The 16,235-nt window shown below is 41.6% G+C and overlaps 1 protein-coding gene across 2 annotated transcripts in view; it reads right to left on the reverse strand.

Annotated features, from left to right (window-relative positions):
* Positions 1-11,655: 11,655 nt before the first annotated feature.
* The window catches only part of bbs9 (Bardet-Biedl syndrome 9), a 266,939-nt gene continuing 262,359 nt past the window's right edge, over positions 11,656-16,235 (reverse strand). For both annotated transcript variants that reach the window (XM_088327566.1, XM_088327565.1), the window contains one exon: positions 11,656-12,242. In XM_088327566.1, the coding sequence (XP_088183692.1) occupies positions 11,956-12,242 (287 nt within the window). In that variant the 3' untranslated portion in view covers positions 11,656-11,955. The remainder of the gene's footprint in view (positions 12,243-16,235) is intronic.

Genomic DNA, 16,235 nt, shown 5'->3' on the forward strand with positions numbered 1-16,235 from the left:
GGAATGGTTGGCATTTCTTGAATCCCAAGACTTTAACCTTCCGGATGATATTTGAAACGACGCATTTGAGTGACATCGTACGGACACCGCATCCGCACGTGTCTACGACACGTATTTGCTTCTTTGCAAGCTTTGGGAATGTTAAGGGGGTAAGAAGTTGGACTGAACTATCTGACTGTTTTGTCCACATTCCCATTGTAGTGCCTTATAATCCGGTGCGCCTTATGTATGGAAGATATAGGACCAAAAACTATTTTTTGGGGGGTGCGCCCTATAACCCGGTGCGCCCTATAGTGCGAAAATACAGTTCTTAATAATTTGGTGCATAATGTTTTGATATTATTACTAATGTATCATATCAAATCTACGGAGCCGAAAGAGGCAGTTCTCTAAATAGAGCTGTCCTCTTGAGTGCACCCTTTAGGGGGCGGTGACGCTTCACATGACAACGCCATCATGACGAGCAAACCGAGCAAATATTTTAGCGTCCTTTTCACACATTAAAAAAATGATTGCTTCATGTATTGCTTCATTTATTGCTTCATTTACGGCTTCATTTATTGCGTGGCCCATAGAGCCAGACTGCCAAGAATCATGGCAAGGGCAACAATCTAAAGCAGGGGTGTCAAACTCATTTGAACTCGGGGGCCACACGATAGAACAAACATTCCGTCGGGGGCCAGACTAGAAGATTAAAGAGAAAGAAAAAGGGATAAAGAAATAAGAGAGAGAGGGAGGGAAAAGGAGAGAGGGCGGGACAAAGAAAGAAAAAGAGAGAGAGGGAGGGAGCGTGAGAAACAAAAGATAAAAAGTCGTTAGAGAGGGGGTAAAAGAAAGGGAGAGGAAGAAAGAAATCCAAAGAGAAATAGAAAGACATAAGGAGAGAAGAGAGAAAAGAAAGTGCGAAGGGTATGAAGAGAGAAAAAGAGAGAAAAGGAAAAAATGAAGTTAGAGCAAAAGAGGTTAAAAGACACAGAGAGAAAAAGAGACAAAGAGCAACAAGGAAAGAGACAAAGAGCAACAAAGGAAGAGAAAAAGAGACACAAAGTGAAAGAAAAGGGGTGGAAAAGAGAGAGAGAGAGAGAAAGAGAGAGAGAAATACAAGTACAGTGTCTTTGTTCGAGGCAATTGGCTTAACCTCAAGTTAACATATTTCAACCGCAGCTTGTTTGTCTCTTGCACTTCTCTGAGTGTTGTCTCGCGGGCCGGATTCAATCCCTTAGCCGGTCTGATCTGGCCCGCGGGCCGCCTGTTTGACACCTGTGATCTAAAGCATTATAGAGCCTTTCATCCAAAATTGAAGCATTTTCCTGACCTTGAAAACACAATACCTCTACTTACAAATGTCTCAACAAACAAAGGTTTCAGGTTACAAAGTACCTGAACGGGAAACTATTGCTTCACGTTACAAAGGCGTTTCAGGATACAAAGTGATTCCCTTGGTCTGGGAATCAATCCCCAACTTAAATCGTCTTCCCCATGGGTTGGGTAGGGTTACTTTAACTGGATTACTTTCAATGACTTTTGGATTACTCCAATACCAAATCTGCTAATAAAAGACAAAAGAAACTAAATATGAATAAAATGATGACTCACAACACGTGGTAAGCTTTCTCTGCTGGCTTTGATCTCTTCGATCTCCGTCAAACCCAACCCTGCTCACCATACAAAGGTTTCAGGTTACAAAGTACCTGAACGGGAAACTATTGCCTCACGTTACAAAGGCGTTTCAGGATACAAAGTGATTCCCTTGGTCTAACAGAGCGAAGCTAAACGGCAGAGGACAAAACTGCTCGATTGTGTTGATGAAAACAGAGCCCATTGTCGGAACTTCGGAGCCTTCGCGGGCCCCGAGGTTAAAGCCCCCTGCAGCCGACAGGTCTGGCCCTTAAAGACCTCATGTATGAGTGTGTGTGGGGGGGGGGGGATGAGTTTTGAGGACGGGAGGGGCCGGGGGTCCAGCTGTCCCGACCACATGAGGGGCTTGCCCTGCTCTATCTGGACTTATACCTGAATCACCAACATAAGGAGATAAATTTAGCACGGCTAAATTCCCCCTGCAGCACGACTACGGTACTGCAGTTACATACAAGTTTCTAATGCACAGGTGTCAAAGAGGCGGCCCGCGGGCCAGATCAGGTCTACCAATGGTTTGAATCCGGTCCGGAAGACAACAGTGAGAGAAGCGCAAGAGGAAAACACTTGCAACACAATTGTGGTAGTATTTTTCCATTTCTCTCTGACTCACTTCTTTTTTATCTATTTCCCCCCTCTTTTTCTTTCTCCTGTTCACTCTCTCTTTCTCCCTCTTTTTCTCTTTTCTCTCTCACTCTTTAGCTCTTTCTTTTTCTCTGTCTTGCTCTCTTTCTATTGTCTCTCTCTAATTTACACTTTAATTTCTATTTTCCTCTTTCTTTCTCACACTCTTTCTTTCTCTTTTTCGACCTCTCTCTCTCTCTCTCTCTCTCTCTCACCTCACTTTGTGTCTTTTTCTCCTGCTGACTCTTTTTCTTTCTCCTGTTCACTCTCTCTTTCTCCCTCTTTTTCTCTTTTCACTCACTCTTTCTTTTTCTCTGTCTTGCTCTCTTTCTATTGTCTCTCTCTAATTTACACTTTAATTTCTATTTTCCTCTTTCTTTCTCTTTTTCGACCTCTCTCTCTCTCTCTCTCTCTCTCTCTCTCTCACACCTCACTTTGTGTCTTTTTCTCCTGCTGACTCTTTTTCTTTCTCCTGTTCACTCTCTCTTTCTCCCTCTTTTTCTCTTTTCACTCACTCTTTCTTTTTCTCTGTCTTGCTCTCTTTCTATTTTCTCTCTCTAATTTACACTTTAATTTCTATTTTCCTCTTTCTTTCTCTTTTTCGACCTCTCTCTCTCTCTCTCTCTCTCTCTCTCTCTCTCACCTCACTTTGTGTCTTTTTCTCCTGCTGACTCTTTTTCTTTCTCCTGTTCACTCTCTCTTTCTCCCTCTTTTTCTCTTTTCACTCACTCTTTCTTTTTCTCTGTCTTGCTCTCTTTCTATTTTCTCTCTCTAATTTACACTTTAATTTATACTTTCCTTTTTCTTTCTCACACTCTTTCTTTCTCTTCTTTGACCTCTCTCTCTCTCTCACCTCACTTTGTCTCTTTTTCTCCTGCTGACTCTTTCTTTCTCCTGTTCACTCTCTCTTTCTCCCTCTTTTTCTCTTTTCTCTCTCACTCTTTAGCTCTTTCTTTTTCTCTGTCTTGCTCTCTTTCTATTGTCTCTCTTTAATTTACACTTTAATTTCTATTTTCCTCTTTCTTTCTCACACTCTTTCTTTCTCTTTTTCGACCTCTCTCTCTCTCTCTCTCTCTCTCTCACCTCACTTTGTGTCTTTTTCTCCTGCTGACTCTTTTTCTTTCTCCTGTTCACTCTCTCTTTCTCCCTCTTTTTCTCTTTTCACTCACTCTTTCTTTTTCTCTGTCTTGCTCTCTTTCTATTGTCTCTCTCTAATTTACACTTTAATTTCTATTTTCCTCTTTCTTTCTCTTTTTCGACCTCTCTCTCTCTCTCTCTCTCTCTCTCTCTCTCTCTCACACCTCACTTTGTGTCTTTTTCTCCTGCTGACTCTTTTTCTTTCTCCTGTTCACTCTCTCTTTCTCCCTCTTTTTCTCTTTTCACTCACTCTTTCTTTTTCTCTGTCTTGCTCTCTTTCTATTTTCTCTCTCTAATTTACACTTTAATTTCTATTTTCCTCTTTCTTTCTCTTTTTCGACCTCTCTCTCTCTCTCTCTCTCTCTCTCTCTCTCTCACCTCACTTTGTGTCTTTTTCTCCTGCTGACTCTTTTTCTTTCTCCTGTTCACTCTCTCTTTCTCCCTCTTTTTCTCTTTTCACTCACTCTTTCTTTTTCTCTGTCTTGCTCTCTTTCTATTTTCTCTCTCTAATTTACACTTTAATTTATACTTTCCTTTTTCTTTCTCACACTCTTTCTTTCTCTTCTTTGACCTCTCTCTCTCTCTCACCTCACTTTGTCTCTTTTTCTCCTGCTGACTCTTTCTTTCTCCTGTTCACTCTCTCTTTCTCCCTCTTTTTCTCTTTTCTCTCTCACTCTTTAGCTCTTTCTTTTTCTCTGTCTTGCTCTCTTTCTATTGTCTCTCTTTAATTTACACTTTAATTTCTATTTTCCTCTTTCTTTCTCACACTCTTTCTTTCTCTTTTTCGACCTCTCTCTCTCTCTCTCTCTCTCACCTCACTTTGTGTCTTTTTCTCCTGCTGACTCTTTTTCTTTCTCCTGTTCACTCTCTCTTTCTCCCTCTTTTTCTCTTTTCACTCACTCTTTCTTTTTCTCTGTCTTGCTCTCTTTCTATTGTCTCTCTCTAATTTACACTCTAATTTCTATTTTCCTCTTTCTTTCTCACATTCTTTCTTTCTCTTTTTCGACCTCTCTCTCTCTCTCTCTCTCTCTCTCTCTCTCTCTCTCTCTCTCACCTCACTTTGTGTCTTTTTCTCCTGCTGACTCTTTTTCTTTCTGTCGTTTCACTTCTCTTATTCTTTCTATCTTTCTTTTTTACTTTGTTTTTCTCTCTATGTTAATTTCCCCCTTCTTGTCCATTCATATCACTATTCTGCTCTCTCTCTTTCTCTTAAACTTACTAGTCCGGCCCCTGTAATTTTTTTTATAGCATTTGTGGCCCCCAGCTAAAACCAGTTTGACACCACTGTTCTAATGTATAAAGGCGTGGAAATGGAAGAAACAATAGACGGGGAGATGTAAAATCAATAGAAAATTAAACTATAAAAAGAGTAAAGGGACAGTGTATAAAAAAGAAAACATTGAAGTACAGGAAGTTCACCACTAGTTGTTGCTGTATCGTACAGGTGTCAAACAGGCGGACAACACTCAGAGAAGCGCAAGAGAGAAACAAGCTGTAGGTTGAAATATGTCAACTTGATGTTGCCAAAGCCAGGTGCCTCCAACAAAGACACTGTACTTGTATTTATTTCTCTCTCTCTCTCTCTCTCTCCCTCTCTCTCTCTTTTCCACCCCTTTTCTTTCACTCTCTGTGTCTCTCTTTTTCTCTTCCTTTGTTGCTCTTTGTCTCTTTCTCTCTCTGTGTCTTTTTAACTTCTTTGGCTCTAACTTCCTTTTTTCCTTTTCTCTTTCTCTCTTCCTACCCTTTGTGCTTTCTTTTCTCTTTTTTCTCCTTCTGTCTTTCTGTTTCTCTTTGGATTTCTTTCTTCCTCTCCCTTTTCTTTCCCCCTCTCTTCTCTTTTTATCTATTTTGTTTCTCATGCTCTCTCCCTCTCTCTCTTTCTTTTTCCCACCCTCTCTCCTTTTCCCTCCCTCTTTCTCTTATTTCTTTATCTCTCTTTTTCTTTCTCTTGAATCTACTAGTCCGGCCCCCGACAGAACGTTTGTTCTATCGAGTTTGACACCCCTGCTGTATCGTGTAACGCAACGGAAAAAGAGTGGTACAAGGCACGAGTTAGAATATAAACTGCACCATTTTCCATCCTTAAAATTTTTGCTCAGCCTTTAACAAGATTTTTCCGACAGGACCCAAATGCAGGACACAAGGACATGTAAAACAGGGATGTGATCGAACCCCAAACAGTGAGTGGGTGAATCCCTTAACCACTACGGTTGTAGGGGAACCATTTTCTGAGGTGTGTCTTGGGCAAGTACAGTCTGGTGGCGCCCATCCCTCTCTAGGCAAAATTAACCCCCAATAGGGAGGGGAGGGAATTTGGGAGTATCTTTAAGAAGGTCCTGGGACAAGGAGGGAAGACTTGGACAGCTAAGGTCTAAGGTCTTGGAAAGAAGATCTAGGGATGAGGAGTGGACTCCCGATGAAGGGGGACTTGGGATACAAACTGGGGAGGGAGGCTAGAGAGGGAAACGTGAGAGGTGGTCTCGAGTGGCGAAAATCTGGAAAGGGAGACTCAGGAGTACCTTTGAAAATATGGCTGGAGTGGAAGATCTTGGAATGGGTAAACTTGATACGAGGAAGGAACTGAAGATAGAAGATGTAGGACGGGAAGCTTGTCATCTTGACAATTGAATGAATGTCTTCATGAATCGAAAGGAGTTAGCAATGTGAGGTGGGAGCCTTTAGTATTTATGGTAGAGGTGGCTCATTGTATGATTGAAAAGCCCCTGGGGAGAGGAATTGTGAAGGGTACTGGAAAATGGGGTAATGTTGCCATCTCTTAGAGCAGAGGTGTGAAACAGGCGGCCCGCGGGCCAGATCAGGCCCGCTAAGGGGTTCAATCCGGCCCGCGAGACAACACTCAGAGAAGCGCAAGAGAAAAACAAGCTGCAGGTTGAATATGTCAAGTTGATGTTGCCAAAGCCAGGTGCCTCGAGCAAAGACACTGTACTTGCATTTATTTCTCTCTCTCTCTCTTTCTTTTCCACCCTTTTTCTCCCACTCTGTGTCTCTCTTTTTCTCTTTCTTTGTTGCTCTTTGTCTTTTTCTCTCTCTTTGTCTTTTAACCTCTTTTGGTCTAACTTACTTTTTTCATTTTCTCTCTTTTCTCTTTCTTTCTTCTTACCCTTCACGCTTTCTTTTCTCTCCTTCTGACTTTCTATTTCTCTTTGGATTTCTTTCTTCCTCTCCCTTTCTTTTCTCCCTCTCTCACGAGTTTTTATCTTTTGTTTCTCACGCTCTCTCTCCCTCTCTCTTTTTCGCTCTCTCTCTCTTTCTTTTCCACACTCTCTGGCTCTTTCCCTCTCTGTGTCTCTTTTTTCTCTTTCTTTGTTGCTCTTTGTCTTTTTTTCTCTCTTTGTCTTTTAACCTCTTTTGCTCTAACTTCCTTTTTTCATCCGCTCTCTTTTCTCTTTCTTCTTACCCTTCACGCTTTCTTTTCTCTCCTTCTGTCTTTTTATCTCTCTTTGGATTTCTTTCTTCCTCTCCCTTTCTTTTCCCCCTCTCTCACGACTTTTTATCTTTTGTTTCTCACGCTCTCTCTCCCTCTCTCTTTTTCTCTCTCTCTCTCTTTCTTTTCCACACTCTCTGGCTCTTTCACTCTCTGTGTCTCTTTTTTCTCTTTCTTTGTTGCTCTTTGTCTTTTTCTCTCTCTTTGTCTTTTAACCTCTTTTGCTCTAACTTCCTTTTTTCATTTTCTCTCTTTTCTCTTTCTTTCTTCTTACCCTTCACGCTTTCTTTTCTCTCCTTCTGTCTTTCTATTTCTCTTTGGATTTCTTTCTTCCTCTCCCTTTCTTTTCTCCCTCTCTCACGACTTTTTATCTTTTGTTTCTCACGCTCTCTCCCTCTCTCTTTTTCTTTCTTTTCTTCCCACCCTCTCTCCTTTTCCCTCCCTCTTTCTCTTATTTTTTTATCTCTCGTTTTCTTTCTCTTTAAACTACTAGTCCGGCCCCCGACAGAATGTTTGTTCTATTGTGTGGCCCCCGTGTTAAAATGAGTTGACACCCCTGCTCTAAATAATAAAAAAATGGTACAGAAAAGGAAAACCGGTAACAAAAATAGTGAAAAAAACAAACAAATGAGTTCAAATAAATCAAACAAAAACACCAAGAGTCATGAAGAAAAATGTGTCAAAATTGACTTTTAATTCGTTTTATTTACTAGTAAACATTTGTTTTCTTCACAAGGATGTAGAAAACCTTATATTACAAAGTTTCAAAAAAAAAAAAAAAAAAACATTTTAAAACATGTTAGCGCTAAACACATGAATGCTAACGTGCTAGGTGACCAACGTCCCTGTGCCTATTTGGACCCACTCCATTCTTTCATCTGTTGTCGGTCCGTCCGCCAACCTCAGTGTACTCTAGGCAAGTGTTAGCGCTGTCATGGCTAACCATAAACTCAATTCACTGGGAAGGAAGCGTTAACCTGAGCTAACAGAAAACCTAAATTCAGTTTTTCCCACTGGAATGGGTTAGGGACGCCATCTTTTTTTAACCCGTTCACTGTCATTGATGAGCAGGGTTGGGCAGGGTTACTTTAACTGGATTACTTTCAATGACTTTTGGATGACTCCAATACCAAATATGCTAATAAAAGACAAAAGAAACGAAATAGGAATAAAATGATGACTCACAACACGTGGTAAGCTTTCTCTCCTGGCTTTGATCTCTTTGATACCCGGCAAAACGAACATCAAATGCGGGGTTGGGTAGGGTTACTTTAACTGGATTACTTTCAATGACTTTTGGATGACTCCAATACCAAATATGCTAATAAAAGACAAAATAAACGAAATATGAATACAATGATGACTCACAACACGTGGTAAGCTTTCCCTCCTGGCTTTGATCTCTTTGATACCCGGCAAAACTAACATCAAATGCGACAGAAACAAAATGAAAATCAATCCAAACATCATTTTTGCCGTTCCATGTATTCCGTTACTCCCCAAGCCTGCACAAAATTGAGTCATTTTATTCCTATTTAGTTTCTTTTGTCTTTTATTAGCATATTTGGTATTGGAGTCATCCAAAAGTAATTGAAAGTAATAAAGTTAAAGTAACCCTACCCAACCCTGTTGATGAGTAAGGGCATCAAAGATCCAGTTCGAAGATCTTCCTAATGTATTTACTGTCATGATTACGCACCTGTGCCCGCTCCTTTGGCGCCAATTGCCTAGGACTCTGATTGGCTTCCTGTGCCTATTTGGACCCACTCCATTCTGTCATCTGTTGTCAGTCCGTCCGCGAACCTCAGTGTACTCTAGGCAAGCTTTTTCAACCCTGAATCCCACCTGTTTTGCTCCTGTTTGTATCCCGGCTTTGACCCGTTTTTTTTTTATCTTGACCACGTCTACACTCAGTTCAAATCCAGCTCCAGACTTCCTGTGCGGAGTTTGTATGTTCTCCCCGTGCTTGCGTGGGTTTCCTCCGGGCACTCCGGTTTCCTCCCACATTCCAAAGACATGCATTCCCGGTAGATTGGCCGGTCCAAATTGTCCCTAGGTGTGAGTGAGCGAGTGAGTCGTCTGTCCCTGTGTGCCTTGCGATTGGCTGGCAACCAGTTCAGGGTGTCCCGTGCCCACTGCCCGAAGATAGCTGGGATGGGCTCCAGCAGCCCCGCGACCCCACTGAGGATAAGCGGTGCAGATAATGGATGGATGGACGTCTACACCCTTCTCCTGGTTTTCGACTTGTTTCCGATCCTGACCACGTTTTTTGTTCTCCTGTCCCGGCTACTGACCCGTTTTTTCCGTTCCCGACACCGCCATCGCTCGCCACGTCCCACTTCCGCGTTCGGAGCGACCTGCTTCCCAATGGATCGTGGGTGCAATTTTTTCCTCTCTTCCCGATAAAACTGAAAGAAACGTAACGCAAGTGGGTCCTGTCTCCGTTCTGGTCCTGACATTCACTGTGTAATATGCACTCGCCTCTAACGAGCTATTTTTGACAAAAAAATCTGTGTACAATTTTGTTTCCTCTTTTAAGCTCAAACTAAGCATTTCGACATTGTTGTTGAATCGGTGCGGCCATTTTATTTTAAAGAAACTCATTATCAGATACAGACGCTCCCCTACTTACGACCATTCGACTTACGTAGAAAAGTTAGATTTTGTAATTAGCACCTATTTCCGAGTACAGGACATTACTGTAGTACTTCTTTCCGCCACTACCGGCGTGTGGCGCTGTGAGAGCTCAGCCAGCATCCACACCGAAGAAGAAATCCACTTCCTATTCCTAGTTCGTGTGTAAACATTCTATACTGTATCTCCAGCGCGCTAAGAACTTTGACATTTTTATTGTTTAATATCTCGTGCATCCATTCAAAATGGTTGGCGTAAAGCAGGGGTTTCAAACTCATTTGAACTCGAGGGCCACACGATAGAACAAATATTCTGTCGGGGGCCGGACTAGTAGATTCAAGAGAAAGAAAAACATAAGAGACACAGAGAGTGAAAAAGACAGAGACACTGGGAGAAAAGGGAAGGAAGAAAGAGAGAAAGAAAGAAAGAGAAAGAGAGAAAGAAAGAAAGAGAAAGAGAGAGAAAGAAAGAGAGAGAAAGAGAGGGAAAGAAAGAAAAGGAGAGAAAGAAAAAAAGAAAGAGAGAAAGAGAGAGAAAGAAAGAAAGAAAGAGAGAGAAAGAAAGAAAGAAAGAAAGAGAGAGAAAGAAAGAAAGAGAAAGAAAGAGAGAGAGAGAGAAAGAAAGAGAGAGAGAGAGAAAGAAAGAGACAGAGAGAAAGAAAGAGAGAGAGAGAAAGAAAGAGAGAGAGGGAAAGAAAGAGAGAGAGGGAAAGAAAGAGAGAGAAAGAAAGAGAAAGAAAGAGAGAGAAAGAAAAAAAAAGAAAAAAAAGAAAAAGAAAGAGAGAGAGAGAGAGATACAAGTACAGTGTCTTTGTTCGAGGCACCTGGCCTTGGCAACATCACGTTGACCTATTTCAACCTGCAGCTTGTTTTTCTCTTGCGCTTCTCTGAGTGTCGTCTCGCGGGCCGGACTCAATCCCTTAGCGGGCCTGATCTGGCCCGCGGGCCGCCTCTTTGACACCTGTGCCGTAACGTGTAAAGAAGAGGCGAGCCATTTATTTTGAAAGTGGAATAAGAAAGCTTGATGCGGTTGAGAAAATGGTTGGCTCACTTTTTTTTCGTCGGAGGAGGACTTCTTGAAGCCCAACTTCCAAAAGTAAGTTAAACTCAACTTTATCTTTATGGAGCATATTATTTTATGAAATGTTTATTTTTCAGCACAAAACCATACCGGTTACTTATACAAGCCTAAAACATACTTACAAAAACCTCATCAGCTGCACCGCTTATCCTCAGTAGGGTCGCGGGGGTGCTGGAGCCCATCCCAGCCATCTCCGGGCAGTGGGCAGGGGACACCCTGAACTGGTTGCCAGCCAATCGCAGGGCACACGGGGACAGACAACTCACTCGCTCAGTCACACCTAGGGACAATTTGGACCGGCCAATTCACCTGAAATGCATGTTTTTGGAATGTGGGAGGAAACCCACGCAAGCACGGGGAGAACATACAAACTCCGCACAGTAAGGCCAGGAGCTGGATTTGAACCCACTCAGGACTTACAAAACCTTAAACATACAAAATATAGCACTGTAGCAACTTACTTAAAAGTTCAACTTACAATGGTTGGGAAGTAGGGCAGCGTCAGTACTTGACTTGAGCCATAATTTTAGAGATTGTGAAAGAAAGGTAAATGTTTGACTTCTCTTTCCAAAAGTAAATCAATGATTGTGCACGCTTGCGCGTAGTAATGGTGCATAAAAATGACGCCCAAAAACTGGGCCGGTCACAGCCATGCTGTACCCATACACAAAATACAACGGAGGACGGTCGGACGGTGGGAGGAATAGTTGAATAGTTGTTTCCTTCGCCGTGCTTTTTTGTGTTTATTTACATTTTTTCAGGACGACTTTCTGTTTTCTCCATTCTCTCATTTTCGTCTCTGGTACCATAAATAAAATATGTGATAATGAGATCAATTCTAATGCCTTTTCATATGTCATCTATAACATCTATTTAAGGATATGGCGTTCTCACGGCTGGGTTCGAATCCTCTTTAATCTAATGTTTTGCTTTTGGTCATAAAGATTTTTCGACTGATGGATGAATCTATTCTGTAAAACCCCATGAATAACACTCACCCAAAATTTGAGGTTTATTTTAGAGGAAGAAAATGTGCACGATGGACTAATAAATATTGTATTTTTTGACTTAAAACCACTTTTTAAAGATTGTGAAAGAAAGGTAAATGTTTGACCTCTCTTTCCGAAAGTCAATCAATGATTGTGCACATTTGCGCGTAGTAATGCTGCAGAAAAATGATGCTAATGACCAAATATGCTAATAAAAGACAAAAGAAACTAAATCTGAATCAAATGATGACTCACAACACGTGGTAAGCCTTCTCTCCTGGCTTTGATCTCTTTGATCTCCGGCAAGACGAGCATAAAATGCGACAGAAACAAAATGAAAATCAATCCAAACAGCTAGCCAACATATTTTTGGCAGTTAGCATCTCTGGCTTCAATCCTCCATTTTGGGCATCAAGCCTCACCAGCTTCCGGGTTCTTCTTCTTCTCTTTGACTTTTCCCGCGGATGACTTTTTGGACACTTTCCTGTCCCCTGCCTCTTTGAGGTCTTCCTTGTTGTCTCGTTCTTTCCTCTCCTTGGAAGACGATTCCTTCTTGACCTCTTCCTTGCTCGATTTTTCCCTGGTTTCCTTCTTCTCCTTGGACGACTCCTTCTTCTTTGTCCCGCCTGCCGCCACTGTCTCCTCTTCTTCTTTCATGGCGCCCTCTACAGGCAGACTTTGGATTTTCTTCTCTTTTTCTGAAAGAAAAGGATGACATTGTCAGAGGTTTGTGGGGACCAGTTGTTTTTTCTATTTTATTTTTCCACAAAAATGTCACATTTTTTTCTAGTTAACAATATAATTAACATGATTGATTGATTGATTGATTGATTGATACGCTCATTCATTCTCTACTTTTAGGCATCCAATACTATTTGAAAAACGGGTTACCCCGGGGTGTCAAACTCATTTTAACACGGGGGCCACACGATAGAACGAAAACAATTCTCAGGGGCCGGACTAGTAGATTAGAGGGAAAGAAAAAGAGAGAAAGAAATAAGAGAAAGAGAGGGAGAGAAAAGGAGAGAGGGAGTGGGACAAAGAAAGAGAGAAAGGGAGAAAGAAAGAGAGAAAGAAAAATAAGAGAAAGAGAGGGAGGGAAAAGGAGTGAGAGTGGGACAAAGAACGAGAGAAAGGGAGAAAGAAAGAGAGAGAGAAAAATAAGAGAAAGAGAGGGAGAGAAAAAGAGTGAGAGTGGGACAAAGAACGAGAGAAAGGGAGAAAGAAAGAGAGAGAAAAAGAGTGAGAGTGGGACAAAGAAAGAGAGAAAGGGAGAAAGAAAGAGAGAGAGAAAAATAAGAGAAAGAGAGGGAGAGAAAAGGAGTGAGAGTGGGACAAAGAACGAGAGAAAGGGATAAAGAAAGAGAGAGAGAAAAATAAGAGAAAGAGAGGGAGAGAAAAAGAGTGAGAGTGGGACAAAGAAAGAGAGAAAGGGAGAAAGAAAGAGAGAGAGAAAAATAAGAGAAAGAGAGGGAGAGAAAAGGAGTGAGAGTGGGACAAAGAACGAGAGAAAGGGATAAAGAAAGAGAGAGAGAAAAATAAGAGAAAGAGAGGGAGAGAAAAAGAGTGAGAGTGGGACAAAGAAAGAGAGAAAGGGAGAAAGAAAGAGAGAAAGAGAAATAAGAGAAAGAGAGGGAGAGAAAAAGAGTGAGAGTGGGACAAAGAACGAGAGAAAGGGAGAAAGAAAGAGAGAGAGAGAAATAAGAGAAAGAGAGGGAGAGAAAAAGAGTGAGAGTGGGACAAAGAACGAGAGGGAGAAAGAAAGAGAGAAAAATAAGAGAAAGAGAGGGAGAGAAAAAGAGTGAGAGTGGGACAAAGAACGAGAGAAAGGGAGAAAGAAAGAGAGAGAGAAAAGAGAGAGAGAGGATGTGAGAAAGAAAAGAGATAAAAAGAGAAATAGTGAGGGAGGTGGAAAGAAAGAGAGAGAGAAAAAAAATCCAAAGAGATATAGAAAAAGAGAAAGAGAGAAGGAGAGAAAAGAGAAGGAGAGAAAGAAAAGAGATAAAAAGAGAAATAGTGAGGGAGGGGGAAAGAAAGAGAGAGAGAAAAAATCCAAAGAGAAATAGAAAAAGAGAAAGAGGGAAGGAGAGAAATGAGAAGGAGAGAAACAGAGCAGGGTAGGAAGAGAGGGGGAAAGCAAGAGAGGGAGTGAGAAAGAGAGAAAGAAGGGGGGATGGGAAAAAAGGAAGAGAGAGCAAAAGAAGGAAAAAGACACAGAGAGTGAAAGAGATAGAGAGTGAGAGAAAAGGGGAGGAAGAGAAAGAGCGAGAGAGAGAGACTGAGTGAGAAAGAGAGACAGAGAGAGAGATAGAGAGAGAAGAAGTGAGACAGAGAAGTCAGGCACGGGAAAACAGAAAGCTAGAAGCAGAAGAGATCAAGACGAAAGGCCCTGATGACGTAGAAACGCTCGGTGTTGTTTTGAGTATTCCAGACATCGCGACGCCCAGGGGGGGGGCTTCCTTGGCACGCCCACGGGAGGAGTCGGAACGGCATTATGCGGGGAGAAGATGGTGAATTCCCAACAACAGTCAAAATAAAATGCAAATATCCATAAATATTTAGAATAAATTGAGATTAAAAACCCAATGCCCAGAGATAACCCAATATACACATTAAAAGTAAAAGTGCAGACCTGGTACCCTGAAAACTCAAACAGCATAATTAAATCAGTCAATGTTCAGATAAAGGGCAGCACGGTGACGCAGTGGTTAGCGCATGTGCGGCACAGTTCATGTCATGGGAACCTCCTGCAAATTCAAAGTTCAAATCCAGCTCCAGACTTCCTGTGCGGAGTTTGTATGTTCTCCCCGTGCTTGCGTGGGTTTCCTCCCACATTCCAAAAACATGCATTTCAGGTGAATTGGCCGGTCTAAATTGTCCCTAGGTGTGAATGAGCGAATTGTCTGTCCCTGTGTGCCCTGCGACTGGATGGCAACCAGTTCAAGGTGTCCCCTGCCCACTGCCCGATGATTGCTGGGATGGGCTCCAGCACGCCCACGACCCTACTGAGGATAAGCGGTGCAGCTAATGAGATGACATGAGATGAGATGTTCAGATAAAATTGTGTCCGACATGGTTCTCTCGGGAATTATGATGGAAAGAAGTGGTGAGTAATGATTGTATACTGTAGTAGTGTGTGTGTGAGTGGGGGGCAAAGGCGGGGGACAAAGAGGGAGGGGGGTGCAGAGTTCAATAGCCTTACAGCCTGTGGTTATAGACTGCTGGCCCGTCTAGACATGGAGGACCTCTGCGGTTGCTTCTGCAAAACGATCGACCCAAGTATCGGGTTTGTCCACTGCTGATCCAAAATAGGATTTGGACCAATGTTCCCTCTAAGCTGCGTGTGTGCGCAATTGCGCACTACCCAGAGCTTTTCCGTGAACAAGAAAATCTAGCCAGCGCACAAAAATCAGGGCTCGAAATTGCTGATTAAGAAGCGAATTAAGTCAACGTTACAGTGCATGAAGGTCAAAATACACGCTGTGTTCTAAATGCGGTATTTTGAAGTCGAGTCGAAGTAGAACAAAGTTGAGTAAAGTTAGTAGAGTTTTTCGAGAACCGGCTTCTTCGGCTCGGCTCACTAAAAGGAACCGACTCTTTCGGGCCCTAAACGGCTCTTCAGGTTGTTTTTGCTTCTTTCATCCCTATATGACCAAATATTATTTAAAATTATCCACAAAATGACTTAACGGAAAGGGGGGTGGGGGAAATTGAACAAAAAAGAAAAAAATACCAAAATGAAAAAGTAGTGAAAAGCTGAGAAAAAAAGACACAAAGGGAAGAGAAAAAAAGAAGGAAAAATTCAGAAAAGCCAGAAAAAAAGAAAATAAACAAAGGAAAAGAAGTGAATAGAGAACAAAAAGAAAAAAAGTAACAGCTAGGAAAAAATAAACACCGAGATTTTTTTAAAGGAATTAAAAAAAAAGAGAAAAAAACATTGATATTGTCAAGCTGTTTAGATTTATTTTCGTTTTGTTTCCGTTTTACTAAAATGTTAATTCCCCTTGTAGAGATCAAAGCCAGCAGAAGAGCTAATGTTGTGACTCATTCGTTTGCAGGTAAATTGTACCCGTTTTTATACTCATTATTGTTCTTATTTCTATTTTCTCATATACATTAAAAAGGATGATGTTGGTTAAAATTACAACCTTTACAACCTTTGGAATAATACATGGGTCAATTCATTCAAAAGTGAAAAAGAATTTTGCATTGCCGGAAACTCAGCAAAATGTAACGTGATGTCAAGTTTTGGACATGTTCCCACTAAGCTGCGCGTACAAGAAAATCTAGCCAGCGCACAAAAATCGATGGCTCAAAATGACTCATTAAGAAGCGACTTAAGTCAAAGTTACAGTGCATGAAGGTCAAAATACACGGGTTCCCCTAACGTTGTGTCCTTAATGCGGTATTTTGAAGTCGAGTCGAAGAAGAACGAAGTTGAGTAAAGTTAGTAGAGGTTGTCGAGAACCGGCTTCTTCGGCCCGGCTCACTAAACGGAACCGGCTCTTTCGGGTCCTAAACGGCTCTTCAGGTTGTTTTTACTTCTTTAATCCCAACATGACCAAATATCATGTAGAATTATGCACAAAATGACTTAAAGGAAGGGGGGGAAATAGAACAAAAATGAAAAAAATACCAAAATGAAAAAGCAGTGAAAAGCTGAGAAAAAAAGACACAAAACGAAGAGAAAA

Source organism: Urocampus carinirostris, chromosome 2 (assembly GCF_059441175.1).
Source record: "Urocampus carinirostris isolate Australia breed hairy pipefish chromosome 2, RoL_Ucar_1.0, whole genome shotgun sequence".
NCBI classification, from domain to species: Eukaryota; Metazoa; Chordata; class Actinopteri; order Syngnathiformes; family Syngnathidae; genus Urocampus; species Urocampus carinirostris.